The sequence below is a fragment of the Bacillus rossius genome, chromosome 3 (assembly GCF_032445375.1).
Source record: "Bacillus rossius redtenbacheri isolate Brsri chromosome 3, Brsri_v3, whole genome shotgun sequence".
In the NCBI taxonomy this organism is placed as follows: Eukaryota; Metazoa; Arthropoda; class Insecta; order Phasmatodea; family Bacillidae; genus Bacillus; species Bacillus rossius.
This window is the reverse complement of record NC_086332.1, coordinates 95,931,904-95,955,245: the sequence shown is the minus strand read 5'-3', so window position 1 is coordinate 95,955,245 and position 23,342 is coordinate 95,931,904. Positions and strand designations below refer to the sequence as shown.

At 34.8% G+C, this 23,342-nt stretch overlaps 1 protein-coding gene across 1 annotated transcript in view; it reads right to left on the bottom strand.

The window, feature by feature from the left end:
- Positions 1–852: 852 nt before the first annotated feature.
- The window catches only part of LOC134531051 (ras-related protein Rab-1A), a 34,555-nt gene continuing 12,065 nt past the window's right edge, over positions 853–23,342 (bottom strand). The window contains exons 6-7 of the mRNA XM_063366563.1: positions 11,073–11,280; positions 853–1,618 (exon numbers count right to left, since the gene is read on the bottom strand). Of these exons, the coding sequence (XP_063222633.1) occupies positions 11,083–11,280 (198 nt within the window). The 3' untranslated portion in view covers positions 853–1,618; positions 11,073–11,082. The remainder of the gene's footprint in view (positions 1,619–11,072; positions 11,281–23,342) is intronic.

Genomic DNA, 23,342 nt, shown 5'->3' with positions numbered 1-23,342 from the left:
GTGCTGAGAAAGGGAAAAGAAAGGCTACCCTAGGAAAATTGAGTTGAAGTCCACAGGAAGAAGACCAAGGAATAACAAGGTGGTGGGAAGAGCAGATAAGAATGCAGGAGAGAGAAGACTGGGAAAGAATGGTATAGACACAGGAAGATGGAGGCATTTTACTTTGCTGCCCCGTCCACAGGCTGGAAGCAGTTAACTTGGTTTGGCAGACATCATGTGGCTCAATCCTTTGGCAAGGTTTAGGTAGAGGGAGGAGCAAAGTAAGGGAAGGAAGAAGGGTGATGACAAAGTACAGAAATATTTACAAGCCATTTGAAGGAGGGGGGAGGAGAGAGAAATAGAGAGAAAGGTATGAAAAACCATCCCCAACTCGAATGCCTACCTGTCTCCATCCCTTTCTTTAATTGCATTGCCAAGTATTCCTGATGGAATTGGTAAACTTTCACCTCTGCCTGCTGTTTTTCCTTGAGAACACAAACAAATTCTAACTTTCAACCACTTCACTTCTTACATTTCAGAACAGAGATTTCTGCTCATGTGCAACATAGGCAAAACCTACACTGATACTGAAAAATTTTTAAGCCACTAATTAAAACTTTACAAGTGAAAAAATTAACTGTATAAGTGAAGTTTGCAAAGTGAATATAACTAGCCACACAATTTAAAACTTGGGATTGTTCATTTTCTAGTTCAGCAACAATTAAAACACATGCAAACTTCTAAACGAAGTGAAAAAATTTTAGATGAAAGTGTTAAAAAAAATGGTACACTTAGCAAGTGACTCAAAGATTACAATTTCCAAAGTCATCAAAAAATTGGACATCACAAGTAGGGTGTAATGAAACTAACAACTCGTTTAGCACATTTATTCACTTACATTCTGAAGAAACACAGACTACAAATTTATCAGTAATAAACTAACAATAACTTATGGAATGACGAGACGCTTCACTATGAAACTTCACACGGCAACCAACACAGATTCTCTTGAAAACAAAAATTAAAGAAAAGTTGCGAGAAGCGTTTTCTGCTACTGTCTATAACGCGATGAACCTTGAAAACACTGAAAGCAGTTGAAGAATGTTATGAACTTGCTTCCCCACAAGAACAGTCCTAAACCTTTTCTTTATTAACTAAAAATAAACAAAATACGTTTACATATTTATATTATGTATAATATGCATGTATATTTATATATGTTACATGGTGCGAAATGCTTAGAAATACAAATTTCTTTTCAAGTCTCTGAAATTCATTACTTGGGCCAACGATGACACTTTCCACTGCGAACTTCTCACAAATTCTATAGACCAACAATTTAGCAGGATCTGTGCAAAATATTTATATACTGGTGCACATCTTCCAATACAGGTTTAGATCAAAAAATTGTTGCTTAAAAAAATTATATTATGTATATATGTTTATGTTTAGTCTTTTTTCCTTTTCGTTCCTGGTATGTGACCAAGTACACAAACAAGGAAATTCCAGCAACACTTTGGAATTAACTTCTAGTTATAAAAAAACTGGTACACAAGTCCAAAGCATCTGAAACATCCACTGTAAGTGTAATGTTGACGTAGGTCACGACTCAATATGCACACTGTCGCACTTTCAGAACCTGTAAAAGAAACGTTCAAAGTTCAGAATCACTGTAGAAGCACTAAATAAGAAATCTCAGCACAAGAATGTGTAAATTCAACCGTCCAAAACCAAGACATTAGTAATACTCAAAAATTAGCCTCGAGCCAAATAGTATTTAATTACAACTCAACATATTTTTCCATGCTCTAATTTTATTTTTGACATCACAGTTCAAGGAATAGTCCTCTGGACTAGAAACTAGCAAAAACCCCTGTGCCATCCCATTTAATTTTAAGCTATTTCAGGAAGTCACACAGCCACAAATGATGTGAAAATGATTGTATTTACAAATTCCTTGCATAAAATATCATCTTACCCAGGAAATGGGATTGGAAATATTTGAGGTTATAATTTCCATTTTCCATTTCAAAGGAAAAATGTGATCTCTTAATTGTTAATTATAAAACTCATAGAGGAAAGCCAAATACCATAAAATAAAGCTCACCTTATTTAATTTTATAATAACTTCAAAAATAAAAATAAAACTTTGGCCAAACAGTGACTAAATTAGTTCACATTTACACTTATAACTAGAGGCAAGATTATACTGTGAATAGCAATAAAATAGAAATAACATCAAAATGTAAATTAACACACAGTGTGCAACGACCCAGGCCAATGCCTCCACACTTTCTAAGTAAGGTTTCAAGCTCTGCTAATACTTGACAGGCTCGCTCCACCTCAACTCAAGCTAACAACTCAAGGCTCACAGTTCTCTTCCTGTCACAGTTCTACCACAACTGCTTCACAAATGTTCTTCCCGATAAACATTTTGAACCACAAGCAATATCATAAAATGAAAGACATTGTAATTAACTGCAAAGATACAATGATTAAGGAAAACATTTACGTATAAAGGAAACGACTATCCGAATCAGTCCAGAGAATAAATTTTTTTCCAAGCAAAAAATCAGTATTAAAAATTACTTATGCTTAAAACTCAAATTTTATGACTAGTGACAATTTTCATTACACGCCACAATATAAACATCCAAAGTAAAATATATAATACTAGCGACCCGCACCAGCTTCGCACGGGTGCAATGCTGATACTAAATATACTACAGAATGTCTTTATATACCAGCCCCCCGGCCGGTACCACCACAACCGCTATGTCCCTGCATTTTAAATCTGTAATATCTTCGAAAATATTCATTTAAATTACATGCTGTAAAGGGCCATATTGATCTATATTAAATGCACAATGAATTTAAGGTACTTAATTGGATAAGGATTAATGCTGTATTGCTTAAAAATGCTTCGTAAATAAGCCATTATTTCTCGTAAAAAGTAAAGGATAAAAAATTGTTATTGTAGGTTATCCCTAAGAGAAAGACATATACCATTGTGGACTTTTTTGTAGACCTTTTTAAGGTGTACAATACTGTAGTACATTATTTTGATTTATCTCGTAGGGTTCAGCCAGCGTTTGCAATGTAAGCGCAAAAAAAAATGTGTTCATTTACGACATCACATTAAAAACCTCTAAAATTATCAGTTTTTCTCTACTATATTATGCATGTATTATACACATAAAACTTCATCAAAATCCGTTGCATAGTTTTAAAGATCTAAGCATACATAGGGACAGACAGACAGCAGGAATCAACTGTTTTATACTTTTGTATAATATATTTGTCAAATGTGTGGACACTTGCACGTAAGAGATATTCACACTGCTGTCTTCTATCATGGAGTTTGAAGGTAACATCAAAATCCATAGCACAAAACTAACATCTTAGCATTTTCCGAAACATGGTCGTTACTATTGAAGTTGAAACTTCAATAAGGTAAACCAATTCATCAATTAGCAAGTATTCAAATTGCACAAATTCATTTAGCACAATATTAATTTTACCGCCTTAGTCTTGAATAGCACACCTGTAGTTGTTAGCACGAAATCGCCATAGGAAAAAAAAAGTCAGGCGGAACACCACGAAGCCTGCTTTAACCTGTAAACAGTTAGCTAAACGAGGAAGGGGGGGAAGAGATGTGTGCACAGGTCTGACTACCCTATCAACTGTTGTACAAACATAAGCTATGGTAAGTTCAGTTGCTGCTATTGGGTGTACAGGACCAAATGTTTTTACATCTGCGCGTATGTCAATGGGCCGTAACGTTGTTGCCCAGCCACAGATCGGGTCGTGAACTTCAGTCTAGTCAGTGGCAGGGAACTTACGCACAAACTCGTCTACCGGTAACTACGTGTTTAAGCAAGTTAACTGTGCGCACAATCGTGCATATCATAAATAAGGACTATCAAACATTTATATAAGTCTAATGCTGTTGGTTGTACTAACGGGAATATATTTGAAATTACATACAGTAAACTCCCGGTATATCGCGCCCCGATTGATCGCGGAATCGGGTATATCGCGGGTCAAACCATGTCCTCCAGTCAGAAATGAATAATAATGGAATAAATGGTTGATAGCCGATTAGAATAATTTTGCGTTGTAACTAACAAACTAAGCATCGGGCAGAAAAAAGCCTAGGCGTAGAAAATGTCCGCAGTGAAATTCTAAACAAGATATCTCCGTACATTATTCCTCTATCTTGTAGGGTTTTCAAATTATGGTCAAATCCAGCCCAGTGATATTTTCTGAAAGACTAGTTCTTAACGTCGCTTTATCTCACAAATGAAGCAGGGGACCTGATAAAGCCCACCGTCCAGCGACATAATCCAGCGTGACTCGGCTGGGGATTGATGTTGGATAGGCTTGTTTGTCGGCAAGCGTTGGGTAGGGAGAGGCGAGCCGAGAATATGGAGAGAGGTAGAGATTAGAGTGGGCAGAAACAGGCCGAGGGGGAGTGGGGGAGGGAATGTGTTCACACAGCACACAGGCAGAGCATGAGTCACTTGACTGAGCAGCGTCCCTGCGTACAAGGCAAAATCAGGTAGTCCGGTGTTTAAAATTCCACTCCAGAATCTTAATTGGTACATCTGTACATAAATGTTTTGTTAAAACTTAAACCTACAGACGTTACATTATTGGGTAATTCATTGTATTATACACGTTCATATTTTTACTTTGGTGTGATGTTTTAACATTAAATGGTAAAGTAAATCAGCTAGCGTATTTTTAATCTTTGCCCAGGAATTCCCAGTGGTCCAATACTTACGTGAACCATACTGTACCACTTTTGCCGTGAGGTAGTAAACAATTCCCGGAAATGTTTATGTGTAGCGGTCTCCCGACCTTTAACCAGAGGCTGGGGAATATGACACTTGCCGATCCGAGCAACAGACACTCAGCAACTCGACACAGTGTTAGGTGAAATAAGTAAAGACATAGTTTAACACGGTTTTTAATACGGCGTCACCGATTGCGCTAAAATTAAATTGGCGCAATTTTTGTTTCCCACACGTGACCATTTATAATTTACTGTAAGCATGGATCATAAAGTTTAACCACTTGACACGATAGACGATTCTTTATTTTTTATTGTACGAATGCTAGAATAGTTTTTTCCTGTATCTGCGGCCTACTTCTGCAAAAGACAAGCTATCTGTAAGTAAATATAGAATTTTTATTTTGTCAATCAAACTCGGTACTTTGCAATTCATATTCGGTTTGAAGTATCACTAGGGCCTTTCTTTTTAGAAGACTTCGACCACAGAATCGTGTGTAACCGCACACACTGCACTTACTTTGTTACAGACACTGACGAAGCAGATACTGTGGCTGACACCACGGGACTGGCAGCAGCTTGTGTGCCGCACCTGTGTATGGTGGCGTGTGGCGCGCTCGTAGGCCGTGCGACAAACTGTGCGCGGCACGCGGAAAAATAAAACAATTCAACATTTAATATTTATCTTTAAAATTTATTATTTTTATTTTTTCACCCGCGTTTAGTGAAAACTGCGGATGCAAAGTCCGCACAACGGCGGGCCGTCTATACTGTGCGTGCTTGCCGACCTATTAGAACACAGGCGGTGTTTTATGCCTTTTGACCTTGGTCACATCGAAACATCGCGGTTATGCAACAACGCGGGTAAAAGTTATGTCCCCCGACAACCGCGTTAAATAGGGAGTGTACTCAGTGGCGTAGCGTGGGTGGGGCGGAGGGGGCGGCCCGCGGGGGCGGGTCACCGGTGAAGCGGGTTGAGATCTGATCTATGATTCATTCATTACATGTGTCAGACACACTATAATGTTCCATTTTTATCTAAAATTTTGCGCACCAACTATTTTTTAAAATTTATTTAAAAGAAAAACTGCGAAATCACTAATTTTAATTAAGCACCTATAGAATGGGGGCGGTCGAGATGGCATGCTGCGCCACTGAGTGTACTGTATATACCGCAACAGAAATAAAACGATAATTAACATGGAAAAAGTTGTTAAATGAATTATGTAATAAAAAAAATCATAGCCTTACAGAATTGGTGTAAACCAAGTGGTGATACGTGAATAAGCACTTTAATTTTTAAGTACATAACCACCTACCCCCCGTTACGCGGTGTCTTATTTGTCATATAAAGTATTTGATGGTAGGCTTATAAAGATAAATGGTGCGATATTTATCGTTGGGTGTTATTCTACAATTTATATTATGTAAAGAATATTTCCCTACACATTTTGGAACACATTAAGTAAATTAGCCTTGCTATTTATGGAGACAATGCTTCAGCATACATGATTTTGAACAACACTAATATTTTTAGAAACACATTTTTCGTGCTAAGAGAGGGATTAGTGTACTTTTATAAAACTAATTTTTGTTAGTAATAATTTTTATTGCTCTAATAAAAATACATGGTGACTTTTTAAATAAGTTTAGAATTCCCAGAAAGTTTGGTTTACTACATGACTTTAAAAGTATAGATGGACGAGTGTAAATTTTTGGGTCGAGTCAAGTATAATACCTTAGAGTAGTTGAATCCGCACTTCTTAATTTTTTAGTCAAGTTGAGTCTAGTTAAAGTCACTCTCAAATAATTGTGGAAATTTTAGAGTATAATTTTACGTTCCTGGTGTTTATGTTATTGTACCATAGCATTATATTACAGTTCACACATGACATCAATGAGTTAGTCATTTGTGTCAAGAGAATAAGTAAAATATAATTATAACTTTTAAAATAGAGTATTTTATTCCCAATGGATTCTGGAAAACTCAGTAGATATGAAAAGTCTTTGAAGTCACGGATAATTGTGGGGTACAGCGAGTATAGTAACGATTATTTAAAGAAATTTTAAAAAATTTTCTCATTTTAGATGATTTTAACCCTACAATTTCCTAGATGGTAATTTTGAAGGAGAAAATCTTTTCTGGGGGGAAATTAGTTGTGAAATACACAAGTACATGAGTTATGTTGAATACATATTGAGTTATAAGAAAAAGATTGGCGAGTCTTATCCTGCCAAGAACAATAAACTCAACTTTCGAATTGGTCAAGTTTGAGCTACTTGCTTGACTCAGCGGCTCAAGTTTCAAGTCCTGTTCCATCTGAACTTTAAAGTATTGTAACCATGACATAGCAACAGGTACAGCACATAAAAATGACCATACAATAGTAAACACATTTTGTACAAGAATGCAATGTAGTAAGACTACCAGTATCAGATTTATTCCATAAACATACATCTGGTGGATTTAAATTTTCAGTAGGCCTACGAACATGAATGTGAACATCTTGACATGCTAAATCTTAACTTTATTTAATACAAGTAAAAAGCCATAGTTGCCAAATTTATTCATTTAATTCATATTGTCAGAAGAGCTCTGAATTTTAATATTAAAAAAAGTTACAGAGTATAGCAATAGTTGATTAAGGCTAGGTTCCACCTGTCAATTGGATTTGTAATTTTCTGCACATTTTGCATAGTTTTTTGATTTCAGCACATTTCAAATTTTTAAGAATAAATACATTTTAAAGTTAATTCTAAGCATTGCCCAGTTGTGAGACACCAAATTAACTTAAGACATGACAATAATGCAAGTTAGTTTTGTGGTATTGAAGGTCCTACCCTTCCCAATTTGTCAGAGTATTCTTAGGACATAATATTTTTTAGGTATCAGTATTTAATTGTCTATTTTTTTTGTAATAGCCTTTGATATTTTATTATTTTATTTAGAAAAGCCATTTATGTAACTAAGTTTTTTACTGGTTTAAGATTGTTTATTAGGTTACTATTTGTGCAATCATGTGTTTAATGGTATTTCACTTAAATGTTTTATAACTGCATTTTCTGCATGTGTATTCATTTGCAAGTTTTTATTACATTTCTAGAATACTGGGTGTTATATTGGAAAAGGAAAGGACAAAAGACGCATGCAAAGCTGTGGCGCCGGCAGAAAGACAGTATCAGTCAGAGACATTCTGGCACTTCCTGCATATGCATGTATATTCTTATGATGTGAAAGCTGAACTCGTGCATTTACTACGGTGTACCACTTTACTATAGAGAGAAGAGAGGAAAAAAATGTATTTCTATAAAACATGCAAGGAGTTCTGGAAGTTTGGTAGTGAAATGTGTTGTGATTGGTTGCTTTCTCAGAGCTGTTGTGAAATTGGTCAGTGAGGTCACATGGCTTCCTATTCCTTGCATAACGGTAGGCAGTTTCATCATCTCGCCAGTCATCATTCAGTGAATCAGGAGCGGTTGTATGCGGTCGGTGACTCACGAAATCCTTGATATGTGTTAGAGACAATTCAAGATTCGTGGTCCAAGCCCAACCACCACAAAACCTTCTTTCTGCGAAAAATTTTCAAATTTCTCAACTGTGTTAAATTCTAATAGCACAGCGTTGATGTACCTCTGCTGTCTCCCGAGAAATGTTATAGTTATGTTAAGAATTAGTGTGATTGCAGACTTAATATTTTCTTTCTAGTTATTAATAGTAAATTTTGGCACCGAGCGATGAGCCAATTGTCTGTGTTAATGTGTGAAGAAGTATCTCAAACTGGGTGTATTTAAATTTTGGTAACAATTTTTTTTCAGTTAAGAGTAAACAAGGTTTCAAAAAAAATGTTTTTCAATCAGCAACTCAACCTACAAATAAACAAAGTAACTTTAAATATCAAAAAAAAAATTTTCTATACAGTGTATCTGTACATGAACAGTTAGGTCCAGTGTTTCTTTGGACTTGTTACTTTCAGACTGCCTTGCATGGCCGGTCTGAAATGTAACAAAATGTTAAATCATCGATACTTAGCTAAATAAAAAATAAATAACATTAAGCATGTATCTGGCGAGCCAATTTTCAACAACAAATTTGACGTCGCCTCCAGTCGCTTCGGCCGTTGTTGCCCATTGCCACACATGTGAGAGTTTTCCCGCAGGTAAAGAGTGAGTGCAACAAACGCGTGTAGCGCAGCAAGAGGAACAGCCCCATGGCTGATATATTGATAGCCACCCGCGCGGCTATCACCTGATGCTTCTTTGCGCTCCTCCACAGGAGTTGTATGTATTAGTCTGCCACTTGTAACTGAATTAATTATTTCCTGTATTTTTAAGCATTTTTATGTTATCTTATTTCAATAATTCTACAACTTTTATTCACCATTCTTTTATTCATGGAAATGGCCTGAACAGTATTTTGTTTTTGTTTTCTTCACACTTCCCGTGCGAAAGCGACCCTACGCAGGGCCAGCTCAGTAGTGGTTCACCCAGCAGAGGCTGGACGTGCTCGTGAACCACAGAGCCATTATCTCTTTGCCCTCACAGTTTTTAGCTGCCATAATAAGTTCACCTTTAAACCTTTTTTTTTTTGCTCCGCAGCCAGCCTCCATTTGACTAAGTAAACCTAAGCCGCTTAACGCAATTCTTTCATTGTTTCATTAACGTGTTCGTAGTTGAGACTGCGCGAAACTGTAGTTGTAGGGGCACGCCACATGGACCCCTCCTCGGCCAGTGGTGATTAACTACCGAACTTTGGACTTTGCCCGCACTGGGCAGCCCATGGGCTAAATGTGCGCCTAGCTTAATTAACAGTAATTTCAACTTGGGAATGTTGGAAATGGGGGGGGAGAGAAAGGGAGAAAGAGAGAAAAAGAGAGAGAGAGAAAGAGAGAAAGAGAGAGAAAGAAAGAGAGAGAGAGAAAGAAAGAAAGAGAAAGAAAGAGAGAAAGAAAGAGAAAGAAAGAGAGAAAGAAAGAGAAAGAAAGAGAGAAAGAAAGAGAGAAAGAAAGAGAGAAAGAGAAAGAGAAAGAGAAAGAAAGAGAGAAAAAAAGCAAAAGAGAGAGAAAAAAGAGAGAGAGGTGAGTGACTGTTATACAAATGTATTTTATTGAAAACATAGGAAGGATTAATTTAACAGAGAATTAGACAGATGCAAACTTACGTGTGTGGTTTTTGAGGTTATTTGTCTATTTTATATCAGGTGTATACACTATGCACTTATTTTATACTTTTATAAATACACATGTGATTTTTTTTACATGCTTTATATTAGCTTCACCTATATGTTTGTTTGTCTGTCCGTCTGTAACTCTTTCGACTAAGAGTGAGTGGCTCATCACTGTAAAATGTCCCACCAATTTCATTACGTTCGTTAGCCGAGCGGTCTAAGGCGCGCGACTTCTGTGACGTCAGCTTTCGGATTCAGCGATCGTGGGTTCTACTCCCGGCCACGCCGAGAAAAAAAAAATGTTTTTTTTTCCGGTAAATTCTAAGATTATATCCATACATTAACTGTAAATGATTCGGAGAGACTTTACCATTTCTTTGTGACGTTGCAACTCCAAATAGTTATCTCAGATGGTAATAGGTAGTGTCGGTAACTCATTTCCCTATGATAATTATACATAAATATAGTTTAAAAAACTAAAAAAACATGCTTTTAAAGAATATCAAACTAAAAAGTTAAAAATAAATATAGTTTAAAAAACTAAAGAAACATGCTTTTAAAGATTATCAAACTAAAAAGTTAAAAATAATTTTTAAATTTAATTTATGACAATAGTATATAAGCAATACTAGTATAAATGAGAAAAAAGCATGGGGCGCTTAATATACAAAAAATATGGCACAAAGCGCCTCAAGCTTTTTTCTCATTTATACTAGTATTGCTTATATACTAATGTCATAAATAAAATTTAAAAATTATTTTTAACTTTTTAGTTTGATAATCTTTAAAAGCATGTTTCTTTAGTTTTTTAAACTATATTTTTAATACATAGGCCTATGCAATTTTTTAAAATAAATGTGATTTTTTTTTAATAACATGTGAAGTTTAGTGTGGGACTGGGATTCGAGATTCGGTGAAAAACACTGAGGATTCGAACAAGGATTCGGATTCGACCAAGATGTGGATTCGTCCCATCCCTAATTTTGAGAAAGTACAGCCACTCAAAAAGTCAGCAAGTTTAACCGTGAGAAATGTAAATATAAAATGACCTGGAATGGGACATACACTTAACAAGAATGCCCACAAAGCAAGACAAGAACAAAACGTGACAAAGAATCTGAAGGCACTGAGTACCTGATTAGTTTCAGCAGCATCCTGACTTGGTCGTCTCTATGGGCCGGCCTTGGTCTATCTTCACTTTGTTAGTCGTGTCGGCAGCAGACGAAGGTGGCCCGACCCTGTTCTTTATCTCAGCAGCCATGGTCATGAAGGCCTGTTCTACATTCGTCGCGTTCTTTGCAGACGTTTCCAGGAAGGGAATGCCCAACTGGTCGGCATACTCCTGCAACCGTCAACAACACAATAAAGGTCATCCCCAAATAAAGATCAGAAATCTTATTATAACACACATGAGCAAACCTAGAATAACCCAGAATCTGTGTGTGTGACAGTACAACCAAGCCATGTTGCTGTATGATCTAGAATTGTGCCTCAACATTCCCCAAGTGTATGGGAGATTTTTTGGTTATTAATAAATATACTTGTTAAGAACAATTTAAAAATCATTTTGCTTTTGAAATGTAGCATTTTGTGGAATTAAAAAAAATTCACTAAGCCGATTATAGCACACACCTGTTTTTTAGAAGTTTGAATTAATTTGCAGTGGCTCCAAAAGTTATTTTGGATCTCCCTATCTTATGGTTCAGCCTCACACAAATGATTAATTTTCATTTTCTCGACACTATTACTTAAAAACTATTTCTATAAATTTAACACAATAAAAACATTTTTACATGTTATTCACTAATGGGTGTAAAAAATCTCAAGTGATAATTACCTACGAAAACTTGCACATCTTTTTTACACCCATTATATTACACTTAAGGAATATCTGTTGACAATATTAGCAACAAAACAACAAATGCAAGGGCGGTATCAATATAAAATTTCAGAAATAATCCCTAAATAATAACTATAAAATGAAAAAAAAATTATGTATTGCAAGACCCTTAAAACAGAACTTTTTTAATACTGAACACTGGCTAATTGACTGCACATGATACTAAATACACGATGCTAGCAATATTGTCGATGTTTCTAATATGTGCACAGCATCAAAACCTTTTTGGTTCTGTTTCGCTGAAATTCTAAACCAATCTAAAAGAAAGCACTTGTGCATAACAAAAAAAAAAAAGCTTTAATAAATAAACCTGTTCAAATATAATTTTTGAAGTTTTGGGTTGAATTTGAATATGTAAAGGCTCAATTTTAATTGTTACACTTAAATAAAAATTCTCAAAATTTAAGGATATTTTGCAGTAGTTGCAAACCAATTCATATTTAATGGTTTTCAACTTCTAAACAAGTCCCAGTTTGCATATTGTCATGCCATCTAAACTTGAGCCATTCAAACATTAAAATAAAATGTGGCCAACTTTATGAAGCCCAATAATATATTACTGAGTACACACACATTTATATTTTGCAGTGATATGCAAAAACTTTACTACACTTTGAAAACTTTATTATTAATTATTATTATTAATAATATTATTATACTTCTTAAGTGTAAGAAAATCAGATTGAATTGATCTGTTTGATAATTGAAATTTTAAATATTTGCACAGGCCTTATAGAATCTTAATAGTTGCTACTCAGTAAATATTTGTAGTTGATTACGGAAAAACAACAATTATCTACATGGTTATGTTCTTAGTGTTGGAAAAAATTGCTTTATTTTCAAAAGGTATCATGAAATATAAAAACATATTACAATGTATCTTGCCTTGTATTCTTCAGCCTTTTTTTTTTTTTAAAAAAAGAAGTTTGAACAAATTCTTAATAATTTTTAATTATTGTCATTATGCACCTTAAATATTGTTTCGAAGGTCTTCATTTAATCTACAAAACGAAAAAAACATTTAATGAATTTAAAACAGCCACTCAGCCTACCCCCTTACAATTTGTATTTCTAATGCCTAAACCTCAACTTGCTTCTGTTGCAACATTGCAAACATAATTAACCCCATTCAAAGATACCACGGAAAACTGACAAAATCATATTGCATTAAAATTGCAATTATTTTAACTGGGTTATTGCACAAATAAGTGCACAGAATATTATGCAATTTTTTTAAAATATACACAAGAGGATTAACACACCTCTCAATCATTGAATTATTTAATCAGAATAACAAAGTACACTAAAGTTTTTGTATTTATTAACTACCATTCAAATAAATTTATAGATGCTTCCATTTTTTTACAAAAGTCTACTTAAGAGCAGGAAAATATTTAAGAAATGATGTAACAATTACACAGTTTCTTTTTTAAGAATTTAGCTATTACACCAAATTCATTCTTCCAAGCATGTCTAGTTCCAAATTCATAAGTACACACAATACTGCCATTTTCTTATCCTTTGCTTATCTACTTTAAAATCTGAGGTAGAACCAGCTCTTATTGTTTGAAATTACTTTTATTAAGAATATAAAAATATTACACAGGATGTCCACTTACATCTGTAATTAAATTTCCTTGACTTTCCCAGATCAAAATTTAAATTTTCTCAGCCATTTTTAATAAGTTCTATACAATTTAATATATCTTAATTAAAAACACTAAGTAATAGTAAAGATGTTTGGTTAAAGTAAGCTACAATTTATTGGTAATTCCTACAAATAATTCAAACAATATCTCAGGATTTTTAATGTATCTAACTTTAACTGATCATTCACATTATCACAGTATTTGTAATATGTAACCTAACCTCACCACTTATATCACAACACCATCTTAAAGAAAATAAAAACCACATGTAGTTTCCCACCCACGATAGGGTCTACATAGATGAAATATGGCTTACACACGCAGGAGCCGGCTATCCTACCCCAGGGACAGACCTGTTGTTCCGGCCAGCCTGGAAAATGAGGAGTTGAGATGAGATGGGGTATGGAGCATCGACAGAATGAAATGGTGGGGGAAACAGGAACACCCTGAGAAAACCCACAGGCCTTGGCAACATCCGCCACGTTTCCCACTTGCAAAAATCCGGGTTCGACCCAGCCGGTATTTGAGCCCCGGTTGCCTTGGTGGGAGGCGAGTATTCTAACCACTTGACCACTGCACCTCCTCCTCTTAAAGAATGATTGCAGGGTTCCTACAGCCTGAGTCAAATTTATTTCCCTGACTTTTCCCTGACCATTCATTGAAACTTCCCTGACCAATTATGAAAAATAATTCAGTTTTACAAAAAATATTGATGTTTTAAATGTGCCCTATTTATATTGGCCTCCTCCTGCACTTCAGCTAACCGTACCACACCTTAAACATAAATATCAGAAAGCAGACACAATCTTAACTAAAACATCCATTTTTGACATGAATATTAAAAAAATTCAAAACACTGTGGTTCAATAAATACGTAATTCAATTACAAAACAAAATGTTAACATGTAACAAAAAAATTCAAAAAATTTGAAATACTAGTTACAGCAAAGCTCTTTATTTTTTCAAGTTCTTTTAATTCCCTTTTCATTGCTTCCTTTTTCTCTTCTATTTGCCTAATAATTTTTTTTTCTTCTACTAACTCTTTCACTTGTTTTTCTAACAATATCTTTTCTCCCTTTCTTGTTGTTTCCTCACTTGTTTTCTGTTTTCTTAGTTCCAAATAATCTTGATATTGTTTTCGAGCACTTTTCACATTCTCAATCCCTCCTGCCTGTTGCACTTCATCTTGAATATGGCGTTGTGCTATCACTGTCTCTTCTAGCATGTTTTCAACCAATAGTGAAATTATTAATTGAAAAACCCCCTTCCACAGTTGCATTACCATGGGAGAGCACAAGACATATCTTAATTACTTCCCACAGGTTTTTGTACACTTCACTTCCTCTCATGAAGTTTCCATAGGTGCTATCGAGTCTTGCCTCCTCATTAGTTTCACAGTGTTCTTGAAACATTTCCCTAAGTACAGTTTTCTTCACATCACACAAGTTACAGTATTCTTTTTTAGCCTTTTCTGCAACTTCATCATCTATTTTGTTTGAAGCAAGTAGCTCTTCTAAAAGAAAAAAAAACCTTTTCTGACCAAGTGAAGGTGAGTGTTTAATAATAGAGGGATCTAGAGAAGACAATCCTCTAACTGCTTTGTACTTCAAAGGACATCTTTCTTGAAGTTTGGCAGTCATGGCTGTCAACATACCATGACAATCATGCATAAACTCAAGCTTTTCTCTTTCCGTTACAGAGGTTGATACTTCTGCAAGAAAGCGTTTTGCTGCAAATCCAACATCAACTTTATTGCTTAGGATCAAATTGTATGATTTTTTTACATCGATAGAGAGCAGATTTGTTCTAGTACACTATCACGTCAGGCTTTACACAGTGGTTCATAATTTCTCTCAGAAGTTTCTCCACTGCTTCAAAAATAAATGGACTCATGGGTTTTGAAGTTTGAAACTTCTTAAGAAAGGGCTCACACTCATTTGCAATTGTCTTGCAGAATGCCAATTTACACTTTACAAATGGATCACGAGCGGCTTCAATCAAGGTTTTTGCAACTTTTGTCTTCGGAAGCTTGGCTACATTAACAAATTTTGCAACATGATCCCATATCTCTAATGCTCTTTTAAGGCACTTGGCATTGTCTAGCCAACATACATTACAGAACTTCAAAGGAAATATTGTGGATTCTGTCAGCTCTGTAAATAATGCTCGCCAAGCTGGAGAATCATGGAAAAGAAAATATAAGTGTAGCAACAAGGTACTAATGTCCATCCAACAGATTTAATGCCAGTTTTCAAAGCACAATGAACCACATGCAAACTACACGTTCCCAGATTCAGTAATGTGAAAGGTTCATTGCTTGTGGTGGATCTGATGTGTTCTTGGAGACATTTGAAAAATTTCAAATTGACGTTGGGGCCATCCATAGACACCTGTATTATTTTGAATGGTGACAGAGGAGCAATTCCATCCAAAAAATGCCTAAGCAAATGTTCAACTGTGTTTCTATCAAGAAACACACTATTTAAGTATCTGGTAATAACCATTTGTTTTTCTTCATCCCAAAACCTGATTACTATGTCCATTTGTCCTCGCTGAATTATTTTGTTCAATGCTTCATCAAAACATAATACAAAACTGTCGCACAACTTCAAGCGATCTAGCATATTCTGCTGGAAGTACGGTGCTAGCCCGTGAACAAGAACATACGCAACTTTATCTCCTCCTAAAGTTAATGCATTGGCAACTGCACTATCAGGAAACATCATTTTAAATACAGTACTTATGTTACTGCAAGAATTAAGACATTTTCTTGCACACAACCTGTAAACTCCAAATAATCTCTGCTTTCATTGCATCTTCTTTTAAAACATAGTTGTTGAGATTTCTTTGAGGCACTACATTCTGTAGACTAGTGACAGTGTTTATCTGAAGCTGAGTGCATTTTGACGTGAAAAGACTATTTGAGCAAGAAGAATCACTACTCTGTCCCTTGTCTAGGTTAACGTCTGAAATTGCTGTTGATCCAGAACACCTTGCAATATTACCTGGCGTCTTTATGAACAAAGACAAAAAAGTCTGACTTGTCGCATCTCCCACCATTTTCAAATAGGTTGGTCCTTTCCCATGAGAAACTAATGCTTGCTTTCCCATATTGCTCAAGTTCAAAGTCTTTTTACACACACTACAAAATGCTTGAGTATTATGCCCATCTACAGGATGCACCCATGCTGAAAAATCTGGAAACAGAGCTGGGTTCAGCCACAGCTGATTAAATACAGTTTTTTTGTCAGACATAATGACCTGTAACAGTCTTTACATAATCAACCTGGAATAAAACAAAGTAGGTGGATGGTTACACACAAAAGCTTACTACTCCACATGCAACAAACAGGTAGCCTTCTTTTCACAGGCAAGAGAGCCACAGCCACAACCCGAAAAGTTCCGAAGTTTACCGAAGTGAAAGGTAAAGTTAGGTTCGGTCAGTTACATAAATAAAAGTTCTTTCAATTTTTATTTTCTAGGAGGTTAGGTTAGGTTCGCGTTATTTAAAATACTATATCACCGTAAAATATATAAATCCTTGAAATATGGTGTTTTTTCATGGGCGATCGTTCCATGTAGTGAAAGGAACACATCCGCGTAGCAAATACAGTTTCTCACTCCTTGACAACCGTTGGCAACACATACTGCGCACCGCTGTGTTGGTTTGGTACCAGTGATTTTGGGCTTTGTTTTTGTTTACCTTGACGTAAATTTTTGTGCTTTATTGACACGTTCTACAGATAATTTATTTATGTTTATGATTAATTTTCGCAATATTTGTGCAATGGCGAGTGCTCGTGAAAAAAAACGCTGTAACAGTTAAGCAAAAATGGAATATTTCGAGGTAGTTTGACAACCACGTTGGATCGCGTGTGGCCTTAGCCAAGGCATTGAGAATTTCTCGTGTCTACATTAAACACAATAATTGTTCATAATCGAACGTCCATCGAAAATGTCGCAGAACAATGTGGACCAATGGCAAAAAAAATTAAAAAATATCAAGTTGTTAATGTTAGGCCTATAACATATTTTTACTTAAGTTTTAGGATTGCCATTAAATACTAAAGTTAATTGCAAACAAAAATAATATAGTTATTGTTGTAAAACTTTATTACATCAAGCATTGACTTGAAGAATAATTACAATATCTATCATCATGTAGTTTTTAGTAAAATTTTACTTTCCCCTCAATTACACTTTCCTCCGAATTACACCTTTTTTTTCTGTTTTCCCCTTGAAAAGTGTAATTCAGGGGTTCCACTGTATTTTTAAACAAACTAGTAAAAGTGTTGGCAAAACACTATTAATGGTAAATACAGCGTAATACTTAATATATCTCAAAACTTAAGACATACAAGCCGAGTTAGTGAACTTCTTTACTACTTTCACATCTTCATTCACCACTGCATGCAGATGACTACAGTAACCTTCAAAAGATACAGTGAGCAGAACAGTATTTATTGCAACTAGAGATGATGTATGTACATAGCTAATTGCCAGACCTATGATGTTTTTTGATTAGATATATTTCTTTCAGAGTTATTTATCGAAATTTTAATTTCCACTACATTTCACTGACTTTATAGCTATCTCCCTGACTTTCCCTCACTTTATAGCTATCTCACTGACTTTCCCTGACACCTTTATTTTTCCCCTGACTTTCCCTGACATTCCAGATTGTAGGAACCCTGGATTGTGAAAAATGTAAAGTAAAAAATTCTACTGGGAGTTTCTAATTACTTTTTTTATATAAAAGTGGCTCTTCTTTAGAATTACTCGAATAAATCTCGCACCCCTGATATTTAAACCATAACCAAAAATATTTGATTAGAATAAGCCTCACACCAAACTTACTAGACCTAAGGATAAAATTTTAACTTTCTATAAAAATTTTTATTCCAGACCTGCATAATCCAAATTATAATATGGCTTAAAAGTTTCCTGTAAAAATAATATAGCATTCTCTGTAACAGTGTAAATGTCGTAACAGTGTAAATGTCTTAACAGTGTAAATGTCTTAACAGTGTAAATGTCTTAACAGTGTAAATGTCTTAACAGTGTAAATGTCTTAACAGTTATATTTTTCACACTATATTTTTGTCACACGAATACTGTTCAAAGTTTCAAAACTTTCATTAAAATTCTTGAAGTAAATTGTAAATATACATCTCTACGGATATTAGGTAGAAGATATTTTATTTATGGATTAACTGAGAATGATATGTTTAACTTGAAGAGGGGAAAAAAATGGCCATGAATAAAAAATGAGTACCATGCCAACCAAAGATGTTTGATTTACTGCACTGAAGTGCCATTAAAAGTTCAGTAAAGTCGCATATACACAGATTTTCTTTCCATAACATAATTTCCCATTTCCTCATTAATTTTTATAATTTTATGGGTTTTCAGCCACCGTAGATAAACGCAACCGCAAACCTTTGATAATCATCGAGTCTTTTTCACAAATATATTAGACATCAAACCACATGCAAAATGTCTGATGTCATTTACAGGGAAACTACTCAAATCCTAAAACAAAATTCCTGGGTATTTCCAGTTTTACAAAAATTAATTTTCAATTTTCCAGAATGTTTAATTCATTTTCTAAACCAATTTCTATGTGTTCTTTGTAATAATACATTACACTATTACACTTAAAAATATAGAAGTACAAAAATTACTATACCTGCAGAAATGTGGAATATTTTTCTCCCAAAAACACAAACTAGAATAATTTGTCTTACCAAAGAAAAACCTTTCAAACAAGGTATAAATAATTGGTTCTAATTAATTATGTAAAATATAAAATCCAGTCAATTCTGTTAAAATGAATGTATTAAGAATACAGAGATTCATATATTATTAGCAAGCACAGCACTTTATTTCAGAAATTTAGTTCTGTAAAACTTCAGTCATCATCAATTTTATACTTTTTTGCTTCCAGTACTTTCACAGCCAAATCGCTAAGCTTGCGATGACAAAATTAATCTAACTGGGCTGATACTGCTGTTCTGTGTTCCTGCTGGGCTTCTGTAAAGAGAACATGTGCATTGTGTGCTGCATGGAGAATAGGCTTTGTAAGTGGCACTAAACTGAATACCACCCAGATAGCTGACAGCATCATACACACATCTGTGAGCTATGAGGGTTTCTTCTTTCATGCTGTCTATAAGAAACTCTGCATTTACAGAAAATCCTATTTAAACTTGCATTACCATGCGTGTAACAACCATTAAAATCAGGTTCATTCAGCCACTGGTCCTGAAAGGAAGACTTTCATGTGTGACCTGGTTTGGCAATTTTTGAATACTAGTCTCAGTAAAAAAGTTCACCAATACTGAATATAAACTTATAACATATCTAGAGGTGGGACGATACCACACTTTCGATACTCGATTTTGTATTGTTTTTTCAGTTCGATACTTCGATACTCCAGGGAAAAATATTTTCCCATTAAGTAACAATTATTACAAATAACATAAATTAGTTTTAAACTATATAAATTCAATCTATCATACCAGCATTATGTCAGATTAAACTTAAATACATAATGTGTAAATAATTGCATTATATTAATGAAAGATATGAATTCATCATTATATATACATATAATAAAACCACCAGAAATGTAAAATACAGTCCATAATCAAGTAAAGCTGTCATGAGAAACAGTGGCCTTACAAAATGTTTTAAGTCCTTTCTTGGAGGGAGGGAAATCACCAAGCCTAAATTAGAAATAAAAAATTTAGGCTATTGTAAATAGAAAACCAGAAATTTTTGCTTGTTTGTTTCATTTTACAAACAACTTTATGCAACAGAACAATTTTCAATAAAATTTTAACTTGAGAAACGTAAAATACAAAACAATCCCATCGTAAGAAAACAATAACAAACGAGTATATTCAGTTCAAAGATTAATGAATGCACAAAATATGAGATCCGTGCCTTGGTAAAGAGCGTGCACCATTTTCATAATCATTGCTAGTTTGCGCCACTAGTCTCGCTTGGTGCTGGCCATAGATGCTACTAGCGAAGTGCACAGTCTTCCTGATACTATCCATATCTATGGTGCGATAAAGTTATTTTCTTACGTTTGCAAAGGTAAACAATGAACGTTTTTCAAAATAAAAGCATTAATTAAAACTTAATTTATCAGGAGGAATATACCTAACAAAAAAATTTGTGAATTTTAGGACTTTTTCACTTCGTAAAAACGTATGAAACGGGAAATTAATGATTTTATAAGTGTATGTTTCGGGAAAGTAAACCATTGTAAATATAGTAGTACTTTCGGCGGGACCAAAATTAATCGGCGTATGACACGGGAAAATTTATGAAACGGGAATGTATCATCGAGGTTCTACTGTAGTTGTATTTTGTACGATGGCGACTCAAAACTTAATTCAATACAAATGAACAAGCATTCCGGTATCGAAAAAATTTATCGAACTTACAGTTTCGATACTCGATACTTTGCGATACCGTCAAGTATCAAAGGTATCGAGGTATCGAAGTATCGAAAATCCCATCACTAAACATATCTGTTAAAAAAGAAAAAGAAAATTTTGATCTTGGTTAAATAGCCACGGGGTCGTTGCCCATTGTGTTACATATTTTTGTATAGATGTCTATGACTTTGGTGTGTTCTTGCTGTGCAATCATTTGTTACTTTAAATAAAACATATTAAAATATATTTTCTCAGTTTTATTCACTAAGAACCCCAAACTTTAATATCAGTAATGAAATTTATTTAACAAACAGAATCCATATTAACACATCACTACATGAAATACAAAAACATTGAGGTTAAGTTACATAACCTCTAGTTATTTGTTACTTCAACAGTCATGATTGTGATGTAGGGCAGTAACACGTTTCATAACATTAAAATTCAGTTCACTTCCAAACCTATCTACGTAAACATATTGAAACAAAATGCCGAATCACATAACTTTCCACGCAAATGTACATTGCACAAAAATGATATTGGTGTATCAGATGAAGTATTGCCAACTATCGACATGATAAAGTTTACACTAAAACCAGCATTAGCCATTATAAAACTCACATTTATTAGCTAAAAAATATACTGTAATATAATTTAATAAACAAAAACCAGAAATCATCAACGATAAAGATATTAAAAGTGCAATTTGTATTACCTGCCAACTTTGGCCAGTCCAAAAGCGGGAGGTTTTTTAGTGGAGTGGAAAGGGAAGGGGGGGGGGGGGGGTAGGGGGCAGGAAAAATTTGTTTATTTTGTAAATTTTGAAAATTATTTTAAGAGTAAACCAGCATGATTAGCACAAGCAATGGGCAAATTGTGTTCTAAAATAAAATACGTTAACAAAACACTCTGCTTTTGTCACACTATCTTCTTTCCGACTTGTGTCACGAAAAACGTCTAATTTCTGATTTGATGCCATAGCATTGACGGCATGTTTCTTCGTATTTATATGCTTCAAAACAATGCATACAAAATACTCATCACGCCGCAACTGCTTCCACAAAATAATATTTTTATGAATACACCGTTGAATAAATTCGGAGACTGTACTATAATGCTACCTCTACACTTCGTCTGTGAGCACAGACGCGAACAAAGGCGAATTTGTTCGGGGACGAACAAACAATTAACACATAGCCGGCTGACAAACCGAAGAGAATTTGGGCACGAATGTAAAGTGTTATCATTTACTCATTATTAATCCACTCCGTCTTTATTTCAAACCAACGCCACCGAAAATACAGTTTACAATGTTGACAAAACACGCCATCTTGGAAAACAAATGAAACCTTTTTCTGGTTGGCTAATAAACACCAATGACAAACGTGTACCAAAACAGCTCCCATAATTATCGTAAATAACGTTTCTTTCTTAGATGTACGCTTAACCAAGAGTTTTAGCCGACAATTGTAGGCATTTAGGCTATTCAAATAACTACACGTTATGGTACGAACCGTAGTTACTATACGATTGTACGGAATAATGGTACAAACATATTAATTCTATAAATATATTGCATTAAAAACTTCAAGAGAAACAGAACCAAAAATCGGGAGATTTGAATGACAAATCGGGAGGGCGGGAGAAAGGGTACAAAATCGGGAGTCTCCCGCCTAAAGCGGGAGGGTTGGCAGGTCTGCATAAGTAATCTAAATTCATTGCGCTTTGGCATCAACTTCTAAAAGCATTTGTCACACATGTAAACATAAATGGTGTCGGATTGCTGATTACGTTTCCTTCTGCAAATGCTAACCCTCTCAAGGCATCTTATCTTGAAAATAAATATTTATTTTCACAATCCATATCTATTAAATATATTTTCCATATTGAAGTCAATTGCACACATGCATAGTCAACATCTTTGTTAACTGTTAGATGATAAAGTATGGTCAAAGAATAGCGAATCTCCCGAAGGGTGAATAATTTCCTGGGTAATTCCACATTTTTCCCCTAAGCATAATATTCCTGGTTATTCCAGGTTTTCCAGAATTTCCCGACCAATTGTCACCCTGATTTATCAAACAGGAGGTTAACCAACACTGGAGCTTGAAGGAACTTTAGCTATGCAGCATAGCCTTGCAGCATTGTCAAGTTTTGAATAACCCACGCATCATGCTTTTAAACACACATTTAAAAAAAATTCTGCGTGGATTATTTGATGAATATGGTAATATGCACACACAATTTTTAAAATGATACAGCTAACTCACTTTTTTTTATAATGAATGGCCACTGAAGAAACCATAACAATGCTGAAACAAACTTATCTCAAAAAATTCTGTTTTTTCCAGGTTGCCCCAGTCTGCGGCCAACCTGCTTTACTGATTTATGACCGGCAGCACAA